Source organism: Alexandromys fortis, unplaced genomic scaffold (genome assembly GCF_014885135.2).
Source record: "Alexandromys fortis isolate MF-2015 unplaced genomic scaffold, M_Fortis_MF-2015_v1.1 scaffold_3, whole genome shotgun sequence".
NCBI lineage: Eukaryota > Metazoa > Chordata > Mammalia > Rodentia > Cricetidae > Alexandromys > Alexandromys fortis.
Genome location: NW_026067909.1, coordinates 17,607,266 through 17,627,874, shown reverse-complemented (window position 1 = coordinate 17,627,874; position 20,609 = coordinate 17,607,266). Strand labels below are relative to the sequence as shown.

Below are 20,609 nucleotides of genomic sequence, written 5' to 3'. Positions count from 1 at the left end.
ATACATGACATTTCAGGGTATTCATATTACTTAAAAATAATAAACACTTTCAGTGTTAGTATTTCAAAAGTAATGGATGTGGTACGTTAACAGTGTATATATATATATATATATATATATATATATATATATATATATGTACTGTTATTTTATTTACTAGAGAAAAAACACACCCAAAAGCAGAAATTATCATGAACCCTTATCAGAATGTTCTTGGCCTTTCTGTCTGTCTCTGCTACTAAGTCTAAATTATCCAGGCAGTAATAGAATAAACATTTCAAGATCATATTGCCTCTGTTACAGTTTGTATTTCTATGAGTGGTTTTGCAAACAAAAAAATGTTGAAAATTATGGTAAATTTTTAATAAAAAAGCATGTAAGGCAAGTTTATCTTCACAGCTGTTCAATGAAGGAAAATAATGGCTTCTCCAGTTTTAAGCTGTAGGCAGAGTGGCCCACTTCTCTCACTGGCTCTTTGGATTCCTTTGCTTTCCACTAAAAAGAAGAATTAAGAAGTGATATGATGCCATCAACAGAGGAGGCTCAACGGTCAGGAAAGACCATTCAATATTTATAGGTTGATACAGTGGGAAAAGTCCATACAGAAAAGAAGGAGAATCCTCTTTCAGGCTCTTCCACATCCTTTATCCTAATAGCATGGCCGACAAAACTGTGATGCTGCTGTAGCCAGGCAGTGGTGGTGCACACATTTATCTAATCCTAGCCCTTAGGAGGCAAGGTAGACAAAACTCTTCGTTCAAGGCCAGCCTGGTCTACAAAATGAGGTCCAGGACAGCCAAAGCTACACAGAGAAGCCCTGCCCCCCCCCCAAATTAAAACAGAAGACAGTTATGATGCTGCTGTACCCATTTTATAGATTAGAAATGAAGGCAGTGTTAACTTGCTTTTGTGACCAGAAAGCATTAGTTGCAAGGAGTAGGAATGACTTCGGTTTGAATGATAGAGTTAGTATACAAAAATTTATCCAGTGGTTCTTTTTAGTAAAAGAACAAAGCAGGAATAAATGTTTACCTTAACAAGAAATTTGGAAAATGTCTATACAAGTATCCTTCATGTTGCAGTTCTGTGAACTCCATATAAATACATATTTGGGTAAGAATGGGCAGAAAAATATAACTCCAGGTCTGCATTCTGGAAGTGCATGTATAAGGTATACATGAGTCATTTCCCATTTTCCTACTGAAGGCTAGACAGTGTAAGATTGTATTTATTAATATAACTGAATGAGTGAGTGGTAGGTATTAAATTAAAGAACATAACTGCTCAAGGAAAAAATGTAGTTTAAAATGACTGCTTGAGAATTATCTCACATCTAACATCTTGGGCAGGTGGCTGTCAGAGTCAGCTCGGTGGCTGATTGTGACCAACAAACCCCAGAAGGGCTTAAAGGAACTTAGAAGAGTTGCACACATAAATGGAATGAAGAGTTCTGAAGATGTCCTAACCATAGAGGTGAGCATAATGGAAGCTTGTTAACACACACACACACACACACACACCACAAGTTTGACATTCACATGAGTTAGTGCCTGAGATGCAATGTGTGGTCACTAAAAACACTTCATAAGGATGTTTCATTCAAACAGAATTCAAGTCACAATGGCAGGGGTACGTGCCTTTAATCCCAACACTTGGGAGGCAGAGGCAGTGAGTTTGACAACAGCCTGGTCTACAGAGTGAGTTCCAGGACAGTCAAAGCTACACAGAGAAACCCTGTCCTGAAAACCAAAAGAAAATTTAAATCACTTGTTTTTCTTCATTTTGTTTCTTGAATTCTGTGCTGGTTACTTTTTTGTTATCACAACCTAAGGTCATCTGGGAAGAGGGACTCTGAAATGAGAAAATGCTTATGTCAAATTGGCCTGTAGGCAAGCCCATGGGGCTCTTTCTTGATCAATGATTGATGTGGGAGGGCCTAGCCCCCTGTGTATGGTGTCGCCCCTGAGTAGGCAGTTCTGTGTTATATAAGAACGCGAGCTGAGAGAATCAAAGAGAGTGACCCAGTAAGTAGCATTCCTCGTGGCCTTTTTTTTGTTTGGTTGGTTTGGTTTGGCTTTTGGTTTTTCTTTTTTAGGACCAGGTTTCTCTGTAGCTTTGGAACCTGTTCTGGAACTAGCTCTTGTAGACCAGGCTGGCCCCAAAATCACAGCGAACCGCCTGCCTCTGCCTACTGAGTACTGGGATTAAAGGCGTGAGACATCATCACCCAGCGTCTTTTCTTTTTCAAGTTGCAACCTCAAGTTCCTACCCTGACTTGCTGCATGGTATACCATAAGCTGTAAGATGAAATAAACCCTTTCCTTCCCAATTGCTTTTGGTCAGGGTGTTTATCACAGCAACAAAAAGCAAACCAGAGCAACTTCAATTTTTAGAAATTCTCTATGGGATTTCATTTTCTTTCACTTTTTATTGCAATGTATTGGTTCTATGTTGTATTGGTTTTCGTGACCACTTCTCACATGTACATGGTGTGTTTTTATCACTTTCCGTCATTTTCATGCCAACTGTGTTCTTCCCCTCACATTTCCACTGAGGCCTTCCTCTTCCCAATAAGTCCTGCTTCTACTTTCTCTCTCTCTCTCTCTCTCTCTCTCTCTCTCTCTCTCTCTCTCTCTCTCTCTCTCTCTTTCTCTCTGAACAAGTAATTTTAATTTAAGTTTCTTACAGAAACATTGTGAATTGATATGATTTAACTACAATGGCTTGAGCACCTTAACACCTGACTATGCCACTGAAGAAAATGTGTCTCCTCCCAGCAACCATTAACTGTAACTCCCGATACATCCTCACGAGGGATTTGTGAGCCTTTCCTAATTAGCCAACTTCCTGTAAATCCTTAAGGAGAGGCAGGGCTTCTCTACTCCTCTACTCTCCATAATGGAATTTGATGGGCCACTCCCTTGTGGCTAAAACTCACGGGCCATATCAAGGCCAGAAGACAATGCTACACATCACTCTACCCTTTCAATTGCCTTTTACCTTCTCTCTTTCCCCACGTTCACAGTGTTCACTGAACTTTGGAACTCACAGACAGACAGACAGACAGACAGACAGACAGACAGACAGAAATATCCCATTTATGGCTAAATTAAGAACAGTAGCATATTCTCAGCACACTGACCAGTTACGACCTTGCAGTAACTGCCACAAACTGCAGGAAAAGAAGCTTTTCTGACCAAACCATTAATCTATAGAAATTAACAAAAATATCTGGAAGGTGCTTCAGTTGGGATACCATCTCTATTTGGCAAAATACCCATAGAAGTTTCCCCATGAAGGTCTGTGATATTGACAGTCGTGGGCTTTTGACAGGGATTAAAGTGCCCATGTAAATTCCCTCTTGTCAGCAATCCTCAAATATTGGTTACCACACAACAGTAAAATCACTGCTACGCTGTGATTACAACTTGCCAAGGAATGGTCAGGCAGGCAGCACAACCATCCACAGCCGAGCACAACTACAGTGACAATTCTCCAGGGCAGCCCACATAGCGGCTTCTGACACTTTGGAAGCTAGGCAGCAGGGAGGAAGTTTCCAAATCTCTTCTAGCTTGAATTCCTCTGTGTCCTGCAACCAAAGCACACAGTGTACCTAGTAACAGGTCCTTGGCATTAGCTCTGTTGGGAAATGTCAATGAAATTGTATGATTGTTGCTATTAATTATAAATGTGAAAATAGCTAGAATGTCCTACAAGGTAAGTTCTGAAAGATTCCTGTGTTTGACAATTTTGATTAGGTTAGCCACTTGGAATAATAGATCTCAGGATTATCTTAACTGAATTAATTAGGTTAACTAACGTCCAAAAACTGACAGCACGTTTCTTTGGTTTGGGTCCCCAATTACATAAAAAGGAGGAATCTATCACATATGCAAATGCAGTATGATCAGATACCGCGTCAATTTCCTGCTGCCATGATTTTCCCATCATAAAAGACTACACTCTCAAACTGTGATCCCAGATAAACCCTTCTTTTATGTGTCTTATGTTTCTTTTGTTGGAGTATCTTATCAGAGCATCAGGAAAAGTAAGTCTTACAGAAAATAGTACCAAGAGATCAACAGGCCATTCTGGTGGGACCTGGGAAAGCAAGAAAGCTGAAACACATACGAACAGTGGAGAGAGACTCAGGAGGTTTCAGAAGTAAACAGGGACTGTATCCACAAGGAGGGTAGGTGCCCTTCGTGAGATTAATTTCACCAAGACTCTGGCTTCATTCTGCCCATATCCTGAGAATATGCATAAAGTGAAACTTAAAAATATGAATAAGTATGTTTGATGGAGAAAATTTCACAACAGGTGACCATTCCAGACTATTGTGTGCCTACTGCATTGTACAAGTCTGAAGTGGAGCAAAAGAAAGGTTGAGCAATTTGTCAAGAAGCAAAGAAATCAAGAAATTTAAACTTTGAAACACATGCATGTTCTGAAAAGAGAAGCTGAAATTGTTAAATAGCATCCTGTTGTATCTGGAACAGGGGAAAACATATCCTAAGGTCGAAACCCTACATACAGACTCCCACCTGCGAAACTTCAAGCTTATTAAAAAGCACAATTCTTGACCCGATGACACAGTTGACAGGATTCTCTGCTCCCCAAAGCGACTGCCTAGTAAGCCATTTCCCCAGGATGAACGTATGGAAGCAGACACAACTGCAGTCCAAGAAGGTTCAACTCCATCCTTAGTTGGTAACAGTACTTGGCAGCATGACCCATGTAGCGGTGTCTTTGCAGATATTAAGGATGCAAGATAGAATCGTCTATGGTGTTTTGCTCCGCACTTGTGGGTAACAGAGAAAGTCAGACAGTTGTGTGGCAGAGGTAGAGTTACAGCAATGTGACTTTGACAGGTCATTGCATGAATTTGTGAAGGTGAAACTAAACTGAAACATAGATGCAAAGATATTGTATCTGAATGACGGGAAGACTGCCTACAAACTTAAGATAGAAATTAATATAAACTTATTATAAACAATATACAGCTGGAGGTGTGGCATCATCTAACCCCTTCAAAACTAAATCCTGGACATTGGACATGGAGCTATAGGATTTGATGTTTTCCTGCTGGGTTTGGGTCTTGCTTTGGTCAATTACTTCCTCACTATGCCCCTATTCTTATCTTTTGTAATGGGAATATATACTGTGTGCTATTGTGCTTATATGTAATGTTTTAGTTTCTGCAAGGGGTCACAGTTAAGACATTGCCTTGAGTTCCAGAAGAAGCCCTAAACTTCGGAAGAATGTTGGGAATGTTAAAGGCTAGGGGGATTTTTGAAGTAGTAAATGTATTTTGCACCATGAGCTTGTCATGAGCTTATGGAGACAAGGGCCATGTTGCGGTTTCAAAACAAGCTAGGCCCTCTGAATGCGGGTGACATTTGTGTGGTTGGGGTAGTCTCTAGGGCTACTGGCAGTGGGACCAGGACTTAGCTCTAGTGCTTGAACTAGCTTTTTAAAACCCATTTTCTTTAGAGGGGTACCTTGTTCAGCCTAGATATGGGGGGAGGGCCATGGTCCTGCCTCAAAGTGATGTGCCAGACTTTGTTGAGTTCCAGTAGGAAACCTTACCCTCTCAGAGGAGTAGGAGAAGGAGGGAGTGGGATCTGAGATTGGTATCTAAAATGAGGGAAGACTGTTTTAAAATAAAAAATAAATTAATTAAATGAACAAGTGAATGAGGGGAAAATGTGCCCTATATGTTCATGTGTCTGAACACTTGATCCCCAGCTGTTACCAATATTCATGAAGGATAGGACATTTAGGTGGACTTTCCTGAGGGAAGGAAGACACTGGCTTTAGACTTCATTGATTGGTCCCACTTGCTGATCTCTCTTTGTTTCCTGTGTGCAGGTGCAGTGTGCTTACCCAATTTCCTGCCCGTGCCTCCATGTCTTCCCTGGCTTATACCATGTCTTCCTTACCATGATGGTCTCTGACACACTGGAACTGTAATATAAAATAAACCTCCCTTGAGTTAGCAGGGTATTTGTCATAGTGACAGAAAAGAAACCAACAGAGTCATCATAGGCTTGTGACGCGTGGCCTTTACAGTGTTGAGACGTGGTCCGTCCATTCCTAGCCTCTCCATGACTTTGATCCTAAAGGGATAGTGGGGTTTGCTGAATATGTTTTCTGCATCTTTTAAGATAATTATGTGATTTCTGTCTTGAGTCCATTTATATAATCATATTTATTAATTTATCTGTGTTGAAACTTCCCTGAATCTCTGAAGCCAACTTAATCATAATGATTTTTATTTTATTTTTTTATTGATTTTTATTGAGCTCCACATTTTTCTCTGCTCCCCTCCCTGACTCTCTCCTCCTTTTCAACCTTCCCCCAAGGTCCCCATGCTCCCAATTTACTCAGGAGATCTTATCTTTTTCTGCTACCCATGTAGATTAGATCTATGATCTCTTAGGGTCCTCATTGTTGTCTAGGTTGTCTGGGATTGTGATTTTTGAGCTGGTTTTCTTTGTTTTATATTTAAAATGAGGGAAGACTGTTTTAAAATAAAAAATAAATAAATTAAGTGAACAAGTGAATGAGGGGAAAATGTCCACTATATGTTCATGTGTCTGAACACTTGAGTGAGTACATGTGATAATTGTCTTTCTGGCTCTGGGTTATCTCACTCAAAATGATGTTTTCTAGCTCCACCCGTTTTCCTGCAAAATTCATGTTCTTTTTTTCTGCTGTGTAGTACTCCATTGTGTAAATGTACCACATTTTCCTCATCTGTTCTTCGGTTGAGGAGCATTTAGGTTGTTTCCAGGTTCTGGCTATGACAAGCAATGCTGCTATGAACATAGTTGAGCATATGTCCTTGTGGCACGACATAATGAATTTTTTAATTCTGTTGGCCAGAATTAAAATTGTTTTGTTTTGTTGATAAGGTTTTGACATCAGGGACATACTAGATTCATAAAAAAGATGGTAAGCCTTCTTTTCTCTTCTATTTTGTGGAATAATTTGAACAATGTTGGTGTTAGATTTCTTTGAATGTTGGGAATTCTACAGTGAACCCAAGTGAATCTTGCAGTTTATATATCTGTTTAAGTTATTCATTTTATCTTATTTTAATTTTGGTAGGCCATATGCATCTATAATTTCACCCATTTTTTAGATTCTGTAATTTGGTAATATATTGGCTTTGTGTTATGTCATTATGATTTTCTGAGTTTTATTAGCATTTGTTTAGTGTTTCCCTTTTATCTCTAGCTTTATTAATTGTTTAATTAACTCTTTTCATTAACATGACTAGGAGCTCATCAGTCTTATTTATCTTCTCAAAGAACCAACATTTAGCTTCACTGATTCTTTGTACTATTATTTTAATATTATTCATTAATTTCTGCTCTGATATTAGTTACTTCTCCCCATCTATTAATTTGGGGTTTGTATTGTTCTTTTTTACCAAGGCTTTAAACTCTTTATTTGAGATTTATCAAAAACATTATGGGTATCTCAGGCTATAAACTTTCTTCTCAAGTCTGTCTTTATAATGCCCCATAGATTTGGTAAGTTCTATGTTCATTTTTGTTCAATTCTAGGAACCCTTTATTTCTTTCTTAATGTCGTCAGTGACTCACTTGTCATTCAACGGTGTGTTATTTAATCTTCATGAATTAGTATGTCTTCTGTGCTGTTTCTTGCTACTGATTTCTAGCTTTATTCCATTGTGGTCGGTTAGAACACAGGGTATTACTTCAATATTACTGTTTGCTGCAGCTTACTTTGGACTCTAGCATGTTGCTTATTTTGGACAAGACTCCAAGAGCTGTTGTGGAGAATAGATAGTCATTGGTGTTTAAGTGGAAAGCTCCTCAGATGTCTGTTAGGTTCTTTTGGTTTTGGATATTTCAGCTTAAATGTCAAGAAGAGTTGTTAGGCTGACTTTTGAAGATGGCTCAGGAGAACAGTGCCAAAAGCGGAGCTGGTGCTGAGTTGGGATTGCTTACTGGGCTTGAGCCTATTTTATGGGGGTACAAAGACCACACAGAGATCAGAGGAACTGCACAGGACAAGTTAATGGTAGGGGTTAGGAAGTTCACAAGAGTCAGAGAACCACACAGAATGATTTTCTAGATCATTCTATCTGGATTTGGGGTAGGCAAGGCCCACATCTCAGCAGGAACAAAAGAACTCATCATATTCAGTGGAATCTTATGAAATCTCATGAGCCAGGCCTTCACTATTCATGTTTTTACCAGGATTCTAATCTCCAGAACTTCCACCAGCATCATCCATTGAGTTCTGCTTACAGCATTCTAGTCTCTTTACCTGTGTCAACACTCTTCCACATCCCTCCAACAAACAACTTATAATATCATCCTCCAACTTAATTTTAGACATGCTACTTGAGGTACAGCGTGTTGTGATATGCTTCAAAATATAACAAACCCAAAATGAAAATATATACTCCCTACAAAGAATTAATTCTCCTGAGACTATTTTTTTCTTTTGAAGGGGTTTGAGGTGTGGGTTTAGTCAGAGACACACTATTTACCCTTCTGCCTCTGCCTCCTGAGTTCCGTGGTTAAAGGAGTAAACAACAGTGCCCAGCCTGAGACTATTTTGTTCGTTCATTAAAATCGAGTGGATTTCCCCCCTTTGTGTTAGCATGCTTACTGGTGTCGCCCTTGTTCATATTTTGTTAAAGCAGCCACGTTGATGAGACTTCATGTAGTTTCTCTGACATATCTAGAAGACAAAAATCTCACAGAAAACTTTCTGTTTCTCTTGCTTTTACAACCTTTCTACTAATGGAAAGGGGAAATTCCAAGGAACCTCAACCACAGAGAATTTCAGCAACTCAGGAATCTGTGAGCAAGAGAGTTCCTTGGGAAGTGGCCCAAATTGGTTATCTAATGACAAGCAGTCATCTCTGAAATCATACATACACAAATAACATTATAAAGACTGAGCAGATTGTATTCATATATTTAGGGGTGTGTGTGTGTGTAATTAAAGAAATAGAAACCACATATTTGAGACAGAGCAGGGTAGGTTGCATAGGATGGGATGGAGGGAGGAAAGGAAAGGGTGAAATTATGTAATTATATTTTTCTTTCAAAAAGCTTTTAAAGTACCAGATGCCATGCCATGCAAATTCATACGCTATATGTGGAATGTGGGACCATATTCTAAATAACTTTTCACTTGTTTTCCTCCCTAATCTGTGTCTCTAACCTATAACTCCCTTTCTGTTACCTACATCCAACTATAGTCTCCTACTTAACATGTTCTCCCTGTAGAAATGTCTGAGTTTCCTTTCACTACTGGGCTCACACTTCTCACCACTTCTTTCTATGCCTGTCATTGTTTTTTGATGTCTATATATTGTTCACTAGACAGGAACAATAAGTATTGATCTTCTGTAGGTTACCAGCATGCCTCACAATGTTTATCATTTCGTGACAACAGTTTGTTGATGTTGTTGAAGGTTGTGAGAAACACCATGAAAGATGAACTGGAGGCAGCACAGACAAAACATTCCCTGTTGGACTTGTTCCGTACACCCAACCTACGTAAGCGGGTCTGTCTCCTGTGCTTTGTGAGGTGGGTGTCACACAGATACTCTGAAAATGATGTGGTGGTGGCTCACACTTTTAACTCCATACTCAGGAGGCAGATGTAGGTGGATCTCTATGAGTTTGAAGCCAGCCTGGTCTACATATAGAGAGTTCAAGGCCAGCCAAGGCTGTGTATGTATTGAGACCCTGTCTCAAAAACAGTGTAGACATTAATCTTCTTATTAACAGACTTGGAGATAAGTGCTGAGGAACTTCTACAGCTGAGGGAATCCAAAGGGTTTGGACTATACTAACACAGAGTCAACTGTGCTGTGAGGAGTGTTTATCCAATCACTGTCAAGGTTCACTATCAGAAACCATTGCTTAGAATTCCAGTCACGGAGAAACTTGAAATCTAAGCTTCCTCATGTGTTTGTTCCCATTTCAAAGGAGATAAAACTTCAAGGTTCAACTACATAACTGTATCCACATTAATGGGTATCTACAGATATGAAGAACGTTCATTCAGATCAAGATGTAAGAAAACTCTAAAACCCTGAATGAGCCCAGCTTGTATCCCAAGAATTCCCTAACGTCTTAAAAAGTTGAAGAGTGATGATATGTTTCCTCCATCATAGAATGTTTTTGTGATTACAACATTATCTCCCACATGCAAATTTTCCAGAAGACAGCTGCCTCAATAATTTAGCAACTAAAATGAGCTGCCTGAGATAACTATAATGTGTTGAGCAACCACTCCAAACCTTATGATGTGACTTTCTTCTTTGTTCTCTGCAGATTTGTGTCATTGATCCCTGCTTTGGGTCTGCTTATCCACTTCCAATACCTGAGCAGTAACGTGTTCCTACTGCAGTGTCTCTATGGTGTAGTATCCATCCCAGCCAATGTGCTTGGGAATTTTTCAGCGAACCACATGGGCCGCAGAATAACCCAAATGATTTTCATGTCTCTGATGGGAATCTCCATTTTGACCATCATATTTTTGCCTCGAGGTGAGAAAAGAACACAGGATGAGCAAAGAAAATACATTCATCCTTTTCTCAGGATTTGTCATATCCTACCCCTTTTCTCAGGATTTGTCATATCCTACCTGTAAGAAGTTGGGGAGAAAGGCACTCTATAGATTTGCTGTAGGCAGTCCAGGCCTTTAGAACACATTATTCTATTAAGATATTGGGATAACAGCTAAAATTTCAGTAAAATTTGGTTCAGATATTTGTCTTTGTTGCATGGAAGAAGCATCTGATACATTTATACCCAAATGTGTTTAGGTCAACAATGGATCAGTCATTGGTGAATTATAATTTTCATAGAAATTATGTAATTTTGACCAAAGCACACTGTAACTTCGTCTGCCCCACAGGATCTCATTACTTTTGTTTCAGTGACAATTTATTTCCTGAATGGTGTATGTCTACTCATAACTCTCACATAATATCACCATGAACCCAAACCTAGGTCGGAGAGTTGTCTCTAGAAAAGAGGCATATCATTTGCACTGAAGCTCAAAAGAAGGGCAAAGAAGTAGTAATGGACTAAATCACAAGACTGTTAAAATTCAGTTCGTTGAGTTAAATGAATGTATGCAAGAAGGAAATGACCAGGTGGTCACCAAACTTTGCTGAAATCCAGGACTATGGCACGTTTCATAAAATTCCAAAACAGCAGTGTTGATGCCTAAATGTTATCAGTGATGTCAGTTTTCTGCCTTACCTCGAGAAATACTCCAACATGTAAAGCTTTCATGAGCCTTTTTCAAAATTTATTTTATTTTATGTGTATGAGTGTTTTGCCTGCATGCCTGTATATGTTCCGCATGTGCCTGGTGTCCACAGAGGCCAGAAGAGGGCATCAGAACCACTGGAAACTAAACACAGATAGCTGTAAGATACCATGTGGGTACTTGGGAATCAAACCCTCATGAGACTTTTTAAATTGAGTGGCAATTGACCCTATGAATGGTTTTTCAACTTTGACAGTTTTCCTAGCAAGAGTACTTATAAGTACTCAGACGCTATTCCAAATCAAGCCAGTCCCCAACTGGCACACCACTGTAGACTTTCTGTCTTTCCACTCCTCTGTAATATTGCACACAGGTCATAGATGTAAATACTGTGTGTTTCTGAATGAGTTGCTAGTTCTCCATTATTTTCTCCGTGACAGTCCTGCATCCTGCATGAAGGATTGCTGAAACCCGACAAAGAAAGGGCGGATGTGATTTCCTGCATCTGCCGGGCTCTCTACTTTGTTGTTGTTGTTGTTGTTGTTGTTGAACACAGTGTTTCTCTGTATTTTGGAGCCTTTCCTGGAACTTGCTCCATAGACCAGGCTGGCCTCGAACTCACAGAGATCTGCCTGTCTCTGCCTCCCAAGGGCTGGGATTAAAGGCCTGTGCCACCACCACCGCCCTGCTGCTCTCTGCTTCTTATCCAAATATCAGAGATACGACATCTAATTTTTTCAGAAGCTCTTCTTCATTATAAATCAATATATGCAAATATGTCATCTTGTAGCTTATAGCTACTGACCATTTATACCTCTGCAGCCTCCCTCAACTATATTTTAGATCTATGACAAGCTTCCAACAAAATTATATTCCATTTAGGGTTGGGAGCTGCAGATTCGTGCATTCTGCTTTATCTGTCTGTCTCACTTGACTGTCGCTGGTCTTCCTCTATCCAGAAATGCAGACCCTGCGTACAGTTTTGGCAACACTTGGAGGAGCAATTTCTTCTGCCTCTGTAACAAGTACTCTTGTGCATGCAAATGAGCTTGTCCCCACTGTAATCAGGTATGACTCAAGCACGGTCAGAGCAGATTTTTCTCAGTTCATTCACTAAGAACAAGAAACAGAAAAACTTCTGGGTAGTTAAGCAATCAGTTGTGATGACAACAGGAATGGCCACAGTGTCCTCAAAGGTTACTTTTTGGCAGATAGATTCAAGTCCAATGTAACACTAACCAGCATCTCCTGTACAACTTGGAATCACATAGAAAAAGGCAGCTGCCAAGAGAAATACAACTTTTAAATATTTTATTTTTCATTGCATGCATTTTTGTATTTTTATGATTTCATGCAGGTATGATGACACTCACTCCCCATTATCTTCCTTCTCTTATCTCTGCCCACTCTTGCTAACTCCTTCCACACTGATCTACCTCCTATACTCATGTCTGTTTTATTAAGCTGCATGTCTTTTAACTAGTATAAAAAACTTGTGCTTCAATATAAAATTTTCAGATCTATGTTTTTATCCATCTAACTCCTCTGTCCCTCTGTGCCCACTTCCATTTCCAGTCCATGCCTCAGTACCCCTTCTCCTTTCATGTCACCTACATTACTATAACTCTCTCTCTCTCCACTAAGACCTTCTCCTCCCCTCTTACGACCACTTTTTCTAGTTTCACAGTCTATACCCAGACCCCACCCATGTGTATGCACACATGAAAGGTGTAGTATACAACTCTGACAGAAAGCATGCACTCTTCATCCTCTATAGCATGTCTTATTGTAAATGGTAGACAAATATCTTAATACTCTGGCCTTGACAAAAAGATAGCACCAAATGAAACAGAAATTTGAAAGTCAAGAATAAGTCACCAGCATCCTTACATCAATTACGCTGTGTATTGACTTGTAACTAATGTGAGATGCAAACTCACACATTCTGTGTGTAGAGTGTCTAGATTATTTCTGATTTACACTTTCTACCCCAAGGGCAACTGCTCTGGGAGTCATTGGAATTGCTGGTAGTGCTGGGGCAGCCCTGTCTCCCCTGTTTATGATCCTCACGGTGTACTCTGCCAACTTGCCCTGGATCATCTATGGAGTCCTCGCCATCCTCGGTGGCCTTGTTGCCCTTCTCCTTCCTGAGACCAAGAATCAGCCTCTGCCTGACTCCATCCAAGATGTGGAAAATGAGTGAGTAACACCTCTACTTCCCCTTAGGGGACTTGTGTGTCCGTGGTCCGTGATGAGGAAGGTGAATGGGAATGCAGGGTCAGTCTCTCCCTGGCGAGCGACAACTAGGTTTTTTCACATATGGTCATTGGCATTGGCATAGGGGCCCTTTGTACATCCCTTTATATAGGGATTTCATACGTGCCTGGAAACTCTACACCACAAGAACCAACTCTGACCAGGTGGTGCTAGAAGATTAATGATAAATAGGACAAGTTCATGTGTCCTCTGTTTTACTCTGACTCATTATGAAACACGTATCTTGACAAGTTCATGTACCTTCTGTCTACTTTGCCCCCATTATAAAGCACATATCCTTGAATATATTTCACAATCACACACAAATATAAAGGGCATTTCATCCTTCAGACCAGTGAGTGCTGGTAAGCTTTCTAAAACTAAGTCTCTATAGACTTAGGATATGACAGTCACTACCTAACCTACAGACTATACTCAAACTGAAGAATCTGCCACCCATGAGAATGTATCTGAGGGAAGGACACGTGTTTGCTGTGAGATTCAGAAAATATTTGTTCCACTGGGAATAAAATGTTCATGTCAGAGAAAATGGAATAGTCAATAAAATGATTACAAAAAGAAGAGGGAAGGATTTTAAAACTTTGGTGTGATTCCCATGTGTTCTCCTAAAACTCATCTGAGAACACCATGCTAACCAAAGTAGGAGGAGTCAGAGCTACCTCACAGAGGTTCCCAGGGAGTTCAGTCTTCTAATCACAAGATTTATTCCAATATTTTGTGAAGAACCATAGCTTTTCCCAACACTGATGGGCAAAGGATGAAGCTGCTCTAAAGGACACAGGGATATCCTTCTTCTCTGTGTCCTTTCCCATTGTTTTTGTTTATGGTGTCTGTTGTATTTGTTCCAGGAGGAAAAGCTCAAGAGAGGCAAAGAAGGACGCTGTCACCAAGGTGACACCATTTTAAAGAATTTCAACAACTGACCTCTGATCAAGAAGAAAAACAAAGAAAAATGTCATTCAGGATACGGTGTCCCAGGATTGTTCTTAAATGTTAGCAAAACTTTTCCCGATAAACCATATGTATAAATAGTGAACTAAATTAAAATTATAGCAGTTTACCATATATAAAGTAACTATAATAAATCACAGCAAGAAATTTAAAGAAAGTAATACTATATTGAAGAAACTCTGGCCCAAATTTTCTACAGTCAGTGAGACCAATCAAGTTTCTGGATAGAATGTGGACCGGTGATGTGTGGCAGTTTCATGGAACTGAAACTTGGAGTTCTTCCCTCTAGGTCTTGGAGTCTAAGAGGTCAGGGAGGGGATACCTCATGAGATTCATTAGTTAAACAAAAGTTCACATGTCTGGAAATTTGAGGATTCTGGAAAGCCCGTATCTAGCTTTATATAAGGAGTAACCAGTACGGGAGGAGCGCGAGCAGTCAAGCTTCAGAGGAGATATTATTCACTACCAGGAGGTCGTACATACAACATACATACAAGTAACATTATACAGACTGAGCAGGTTGTGTTTGTGGTGTATGGAGCAACGATGAAAGAAATGGGGAGATCAGAAAGGGTTCATGGGAACTGTAGGAGGGAGGCAACAAAAGGGGTAAATGATGTAAATACATTTTAATTTCTAAAAAAAATATAAATATTTTTTAAAACTTTAAATCCAGCTTACATCTGTGAGGTCAGCTCCTCAGTGAGCCTTGAGTTGAAGAATATGAAGGACTGATTCTTTTAAGGATAGCTAATGAGATGTGTGAGAAATGCCAGAAAATCAAGCAGATAAAATTTTTGAGACAGGGACTCACTAGGCAGCCCTGACTGGCTTGGAACTCATTATGTAGACCAATCTACCTGCCTCTCCTCCCCAAGTGGCAGGATTAAAGGTATGAGCCATCATGTCTGGCCACAAACAGATAATTTTTTAGTGACTGAAAATGCAAAAATGAAAGGGATGGTGTTTCATGGAGGGGGGTGGAGGGAGAGAAAAGAAGAGGGTCTCAAAAAATACTTTTGCTGAGAGAAAAAAAACAGGCATATTTTTATTGATTTTATTGAGCTCTACATTTTTCTCTGCTCCCTCCCTTCCTCTCCCCTCCCCTTCAATCCTTTCCCATGGTCCCCATGCTCCTAATTTATTCAGGAGATCTTGCCATTCTTAAAAACCATACCTCTTTTTGGTTTAATAATTATTTTAAGTAGTAGTCCGTATTAAACCAAAAGACTCTAAATTTAATTCAGAGAGAAAGAGCATAATTTGGCACCCTCCTGTTGATCATACAGACCATCCCCCACCGCCCTTCCCTTGCCATCTCATAGTCGCTGTCCTGACCCAAACCCGGGCAGGTGGGCACCCCTGCTCAACCTCAGATAACGCCTGCCAGTAGACCAGACAAGCTGCCCAGGTACCTCCCCCACTTTCTCTGTTCCCTCAGACCCAATTCTCAGGTCACCCCTAGTGCAACAACAGAACACCATGGGCAACTTCTCCCCAAAATCCATGCCTCCTATGGATTCCTCAGACCATCTACCCTTTCCTCCTGTTATCCCAGCCTCCAACACCAGCAAGCACTCCTTGTGAACACACCAATCAAGTAGGCCAGAAATTAGGCAACAGTCTGTCAACACGCTCTCTGAAAATGCAGAAAGGAAACAGAAACAAAGGAACAAAACACCCACCCAACCAAGACAAACCCACAAGTCAGCACCTAAACTATACATACCTAATCCAGATGCCAGGTTGCCAGTATAAAGACACAATAACAGCTGGAGCAGTATGTCTCTACCAGAGCCCAGTTTTCCGACCACAGCAGATTCCGAGTATGTCAGCACAGCTGAAGCACAAGAAAAAGACCTTAAAACCAACTATATGGAGATTAAAATAGAGGTCCTTAAAGAGAAAATTAATAAATCTCTTAAAGAAATCCAGGAAAACACAAACAAACAATTGGAGGAAATTAATAAATCCCTTAAAGGAAGCCAAGAAAAAACAACAAACACTTGAAGAAAACAAAAAGAACAGTCTGGAGTCCAGCTCCCAGAACTGCACCCAGGGTTACAGAAAGAATGCCTTCAGAGCAGCGGGGCTTAGGAAACATTTTTATCTGAGGGCTTCGGGAGTACGCTTCTATCTATCCGAGGGGGAAAGACTCACATATACAATCTGAGGGTTCTGTTCTTTACATCCAGCTCTTGTTCTCTTGTTCCAATTCTCATGTTTCAATTCCCTCTAGCTTCTTTGTTCACCGTGTGTGTGTGTGTGTGTGTGTGTGTGTGTGTGTGTGTGTGTGTGTGTTCAACAACAAACTTCTTTAACTAAAAAGATTACAAACGCTACACCTGAGGGGAGTCTCAATGCCTGGCTTCAAGGTTCCCGGAGTACGGGCTGTGACCTGAGGCAGGAGCATAGTGCCTAGAGAGACAAGCTGCTGAGGAATTAGTGCAGGGAGTAAGTCTTTATTAGCCAGACATGGCAAGAGAGACAGGCATTGAGGAGCATCTCAAATCTAAAGATACATTTTCTATCCTGCGTGTAATCTCAGAACACAAGGCTGTAAGGCCAGGCCACTCTCCATAGCCCTGGCTGTCTGTGCAACCTTTCCCACAGAGACTGGCGTAAAGCCATTTCCCTCCAGGCTGGTTAATTAGCTAATTGGTTAATTGCTTTTTCCTGCTATTCACAGAAACTCCAGGACTAAAACATAAACAGTTAGCTGAGCCTAGGATTCTGTGCCGTAGACTTAGGTTAGAGGTCCTTGCAGAGTGTTAATTGCTTAGGGAGTCTCCACAGTTCCGCCAGTCTGTGAGTTAGCAACTGGACCTGGCCACAGAAGCTGCGAGTGGTTTAGGCCCCTCTACGTCTAAAAGACTTCGATTAAACAAACCAGACATTCGCCTCTCTGTCCTTGAGAAAGTCGAACTTGCCATCAGTACACAGAGACTCTCAGTCTAACTGATTAGCTCTGTCGGTTTAACTACTTATTGAGAACAGGTTTCTAAGTTTCTCCCCATTTTGTTGAACAAAGGCTGAACTATGAAGGCCTTCTTTATTCACCAGAATTACACAGGGAAGAGAGAAGTGATCCTTCTGTCAGTACAGGAATAATGGTGCCCAAAACTGAGAAACACTGGAGCCCATTCTCTGCAGAGGGATACTTTGCTCAGCCTAGACACAGCAGGGAGGGCCTTGGTCCTGCCTCACAGCGATGTGCTAGACATTGTTGACTCCCCATGGGAATCCTTACCCTCTCTGAAGAGTGGATGGGGTGTGGGGTGGAGGGAAAGTGGGGGAAACAGGAGGAGGGGAGGGAGTGGGAACTGGGATTGGTATGTAAAATGAGAAAAGAATGCTTTAAAAGAAAAATAAAATAAATAAAATAAAAATAGAAAGCATGAGCTGTGGTGTACGTTGTGTACTGTGCACTGTAACAGATAGCCCATTCTTGGGATATTGGTAATGACAGAGACGTGCATGCATGAGAGCCAGGGGCAAATGAAGACAACTGTGCTTTCGGCTCAAGTTTGTTGTGAATCTCAAAGTGTTCTAAAACAGTCAAAAAGGTACAATTTTATTACAATTATTATTTTTATTTTTTATATTGAGCTATGTATTTTTCTCCACTCTCCTCTCTTTCTCCCCCTCCCCTTCTGCCCTCTCCCATGGTCCCCCAAGCGTCCAATTTACTCAGGAGATCTTGTCTTTTTATATTTTCCATGTCGATTAGATCCATGCATGTCTCTCTTAGAGTCCATTTTGTTGTCTGGGTTCTCTGGGAATGTGAATTGTAGACTGGTTTTTCTTTACTTTATGTCTAAAAGTCACTTATGAATAAGCATATATTGTATTTGTCTTTCTGGGTCCGACACAATATGATGTTTTCTAGATCCATCCATTTTCCCGCAAATTTCAAAATGTTCATTTTTTTCCCACTGTGTAGGACTTCATTGTGTAAATGTAACACATCTTCCTTATCCATTCTTCAGTCAAGGGGCATTTAGGTTGTTTCAGGTTCTGGCTATAACAAATCATGCTGCTATAAACATAGTTGAGCACATGTGGTATGATTGAGCATCCTTTGGGTATATTCCCAAAAGTAGTGTTGCTGGGTCTTGAGGAAGGTTGTTGCCTAATTTTCTGAGAAATCGCCATACTGATTTCCAAAGCAGCTGTACCAGTCTGTACTCCCACCAGCAATGGAGGAGTGTTCCCTTTACCCCACAACCTCTCCAGCATAAATTGTTATCAGTGTTTTTTTTACTTGGCCATTTTTACAGGTGATAAGATGGAATCTCAGAGTTGTTTTGATTTGCATTTCTCTGATGACTAAGGATGTTGAACATTTCCTTAAGTGTCTTTCAGCCATTTTAGCTTCCTCTGTTGAGAGTTCTCTGTTTAGGCCTATGCTCCATTATTTTTATTGGATTATTTGTTCTTTTGATAATCAATTTTTTGAGTTCTTTGTATATTTTGGAGATCAACCTTCTGCTTGATGTGGGGCTGTGGGGTTAATGAAGATCTTTTCCTATCCTGTAGGCTGTCATTTTGTCTTGTTGACCTGTCCTTTGCTTTACAGAAGCTTCTCAATTTCAGGAGGTCCCATTTATCAATTGATTCTCTCAGTGTCTGTGCTACTGGGGTTATATTTAGGAAGTGGTCTCCTGTGTCAATGCATTCAAGTGTACTCCCTACTTTCTTTTCTATGAAGTTCAGTGTGGTTAGTTTTATGTTGAAGTCTTTGATCCATTTGGACTTGAGTTTTGTGCATTGTGATTAATATGGATCTATTTTCATTCTTCTGCATGTTGATATCCAGTTATGCCAGCACCATTTATTGAATATGTTCTTTTTTCCATTTTATATTTTTTGCTTCTTTGTCAAAAATCAGGTGTTTATAGGTGTGTGGATTGAAGTCCAGGTCCTCAATTCAGTTCCATTGGTCCTCCTGTCTGTTTTTATGCCAATACCAGGCTGTTCTCACTACTATAGCTCTGTAGTAAAGTTTGAAGTCAGAAATTGTGATTCCTTCGCAAGTTCCTTTATTGTACAGAATTGTTTTGGCTAACCTGGGTTTTTTGATTTTCCATGTGAAGTTGAGTATTGTTCTTTCGAGGTCTGTGAAGAATTTTGGGAGATTTTGATGGGCATTGCATTGAATCTGTGGATTGCTTTTGGTAAAATAGCCATTTTTACTATGTTAATTCTACCTACCCAAGAGCATGAGAGATCTTTCCATTTTCTGGTGTCTTCTTCACTGTATTTTTTCAAAGACTTAAAGTTCTTGTCATACAGGTCTTCCACTTGTTTGGTTAGAATTGCCCTGAGATATTTTATGTTATGTATGGCTATTGTGAAGGATGATGCTTCTTTGATTTCTTTCTCAGTCCATTTATCATCTGTGTAAAGGAGGGCAACTGATTTTTTTGAGTTAATCTTGTATCCCTGCTACATCACTAAAGATAATTACATTACTAAAGGTAGAACTTCCTTGGCAGAATTTTTGAGGTCACTTATGTAAACAATCATATGATCAGCAAATAGTGAGAGTTTGACTTCTTTTCTGATTTGTATTCTCTTGAACGCCTTTTGTTGTCTTATTATTCTAGCTAGAACTTCAAGCCCTATATTGAGTAGATATGGAGAGAGTGGAGAACCTTGTCTTGTTCCTGGTTGCAGTGGGATCACTTTGACTTTTTCTCCAGTTAGTTTGATGTTGGCTGTTGACTTGCTGTATGCTGCCTTTATTATGTTTAGGTATATTCCTTGTATCCCTACTCTTTCTAAGACCTTTATCATGAAAGAGTGTTGTATTTTGTCAAAGACTTTCTCAGCAGGTCATGTGTTTTTTTTCAGTTTGTTTATATGGTAGATTACAATGACAGATTTTAGTATGTTTAATTATCCCTGCATCTCTGGGATGAAGCCTACTTGATCAGAGTGGATAATTTTTCTGATGTGTTCTTGGATTCAGTTTGCCAGTATTTTATTTAGTATTTTTGCATCAATGTTCATGAGATTTGTCTGTAACTCTTTCTTAGTCATGTCTTTATGTGGTTTGAGTATCAGGGTAATGGTAGCCTCATAAAAAGAGTTTGGCA

The 20,609-nt window shown here is 40.0% G+C and overlaps 1 protein-coding gene across 2 annotated transcripts in view; it reads left to right on the top strand.

Annotated features, from left to right (window-relative positions):
* The window catches only part of LOC126498436 (solute carrier family 22 member 19-like), a 36,468-nt gene extending 18,705 nt beyond the window's left edge, over positions 1-17,763 (top strand). The window contains exons 5-10 of one of the 2 annotated variants that reach the window (XM_050137102.1): positions 1,350-1,473; positions 9,467-9,582; positions 10,335-10,549; positions 12,240-12,348; positions 13,276-13,479; positions 14,406-17,763. In XM_050137102.1, the coding sequence (XP_049993059.1) occupies positions 1,350-1,473; positions 9,467-9,582; positions 10,335-10,549; positions 12,240-12,348; positions 13,276-13,479; positions 14,406-14,463 (826 nt within the window). In that variant the 3' untranslated portion in view covers positions 14,464-17,763. Of the gene's footprint in view, positions 1-1,349; positions 1,474-9,466; positions 9,583-10,334; positions 10,550-12,239; positions 12,349-13,275; positions 13,480-14,405 lie in introns of those variants that run through there. The other variant, XM_050137103.1, reaches the window with a different exon arrangement.
* Positions 17,764-20,609: the final 2,846 nt, after the last annotated feature.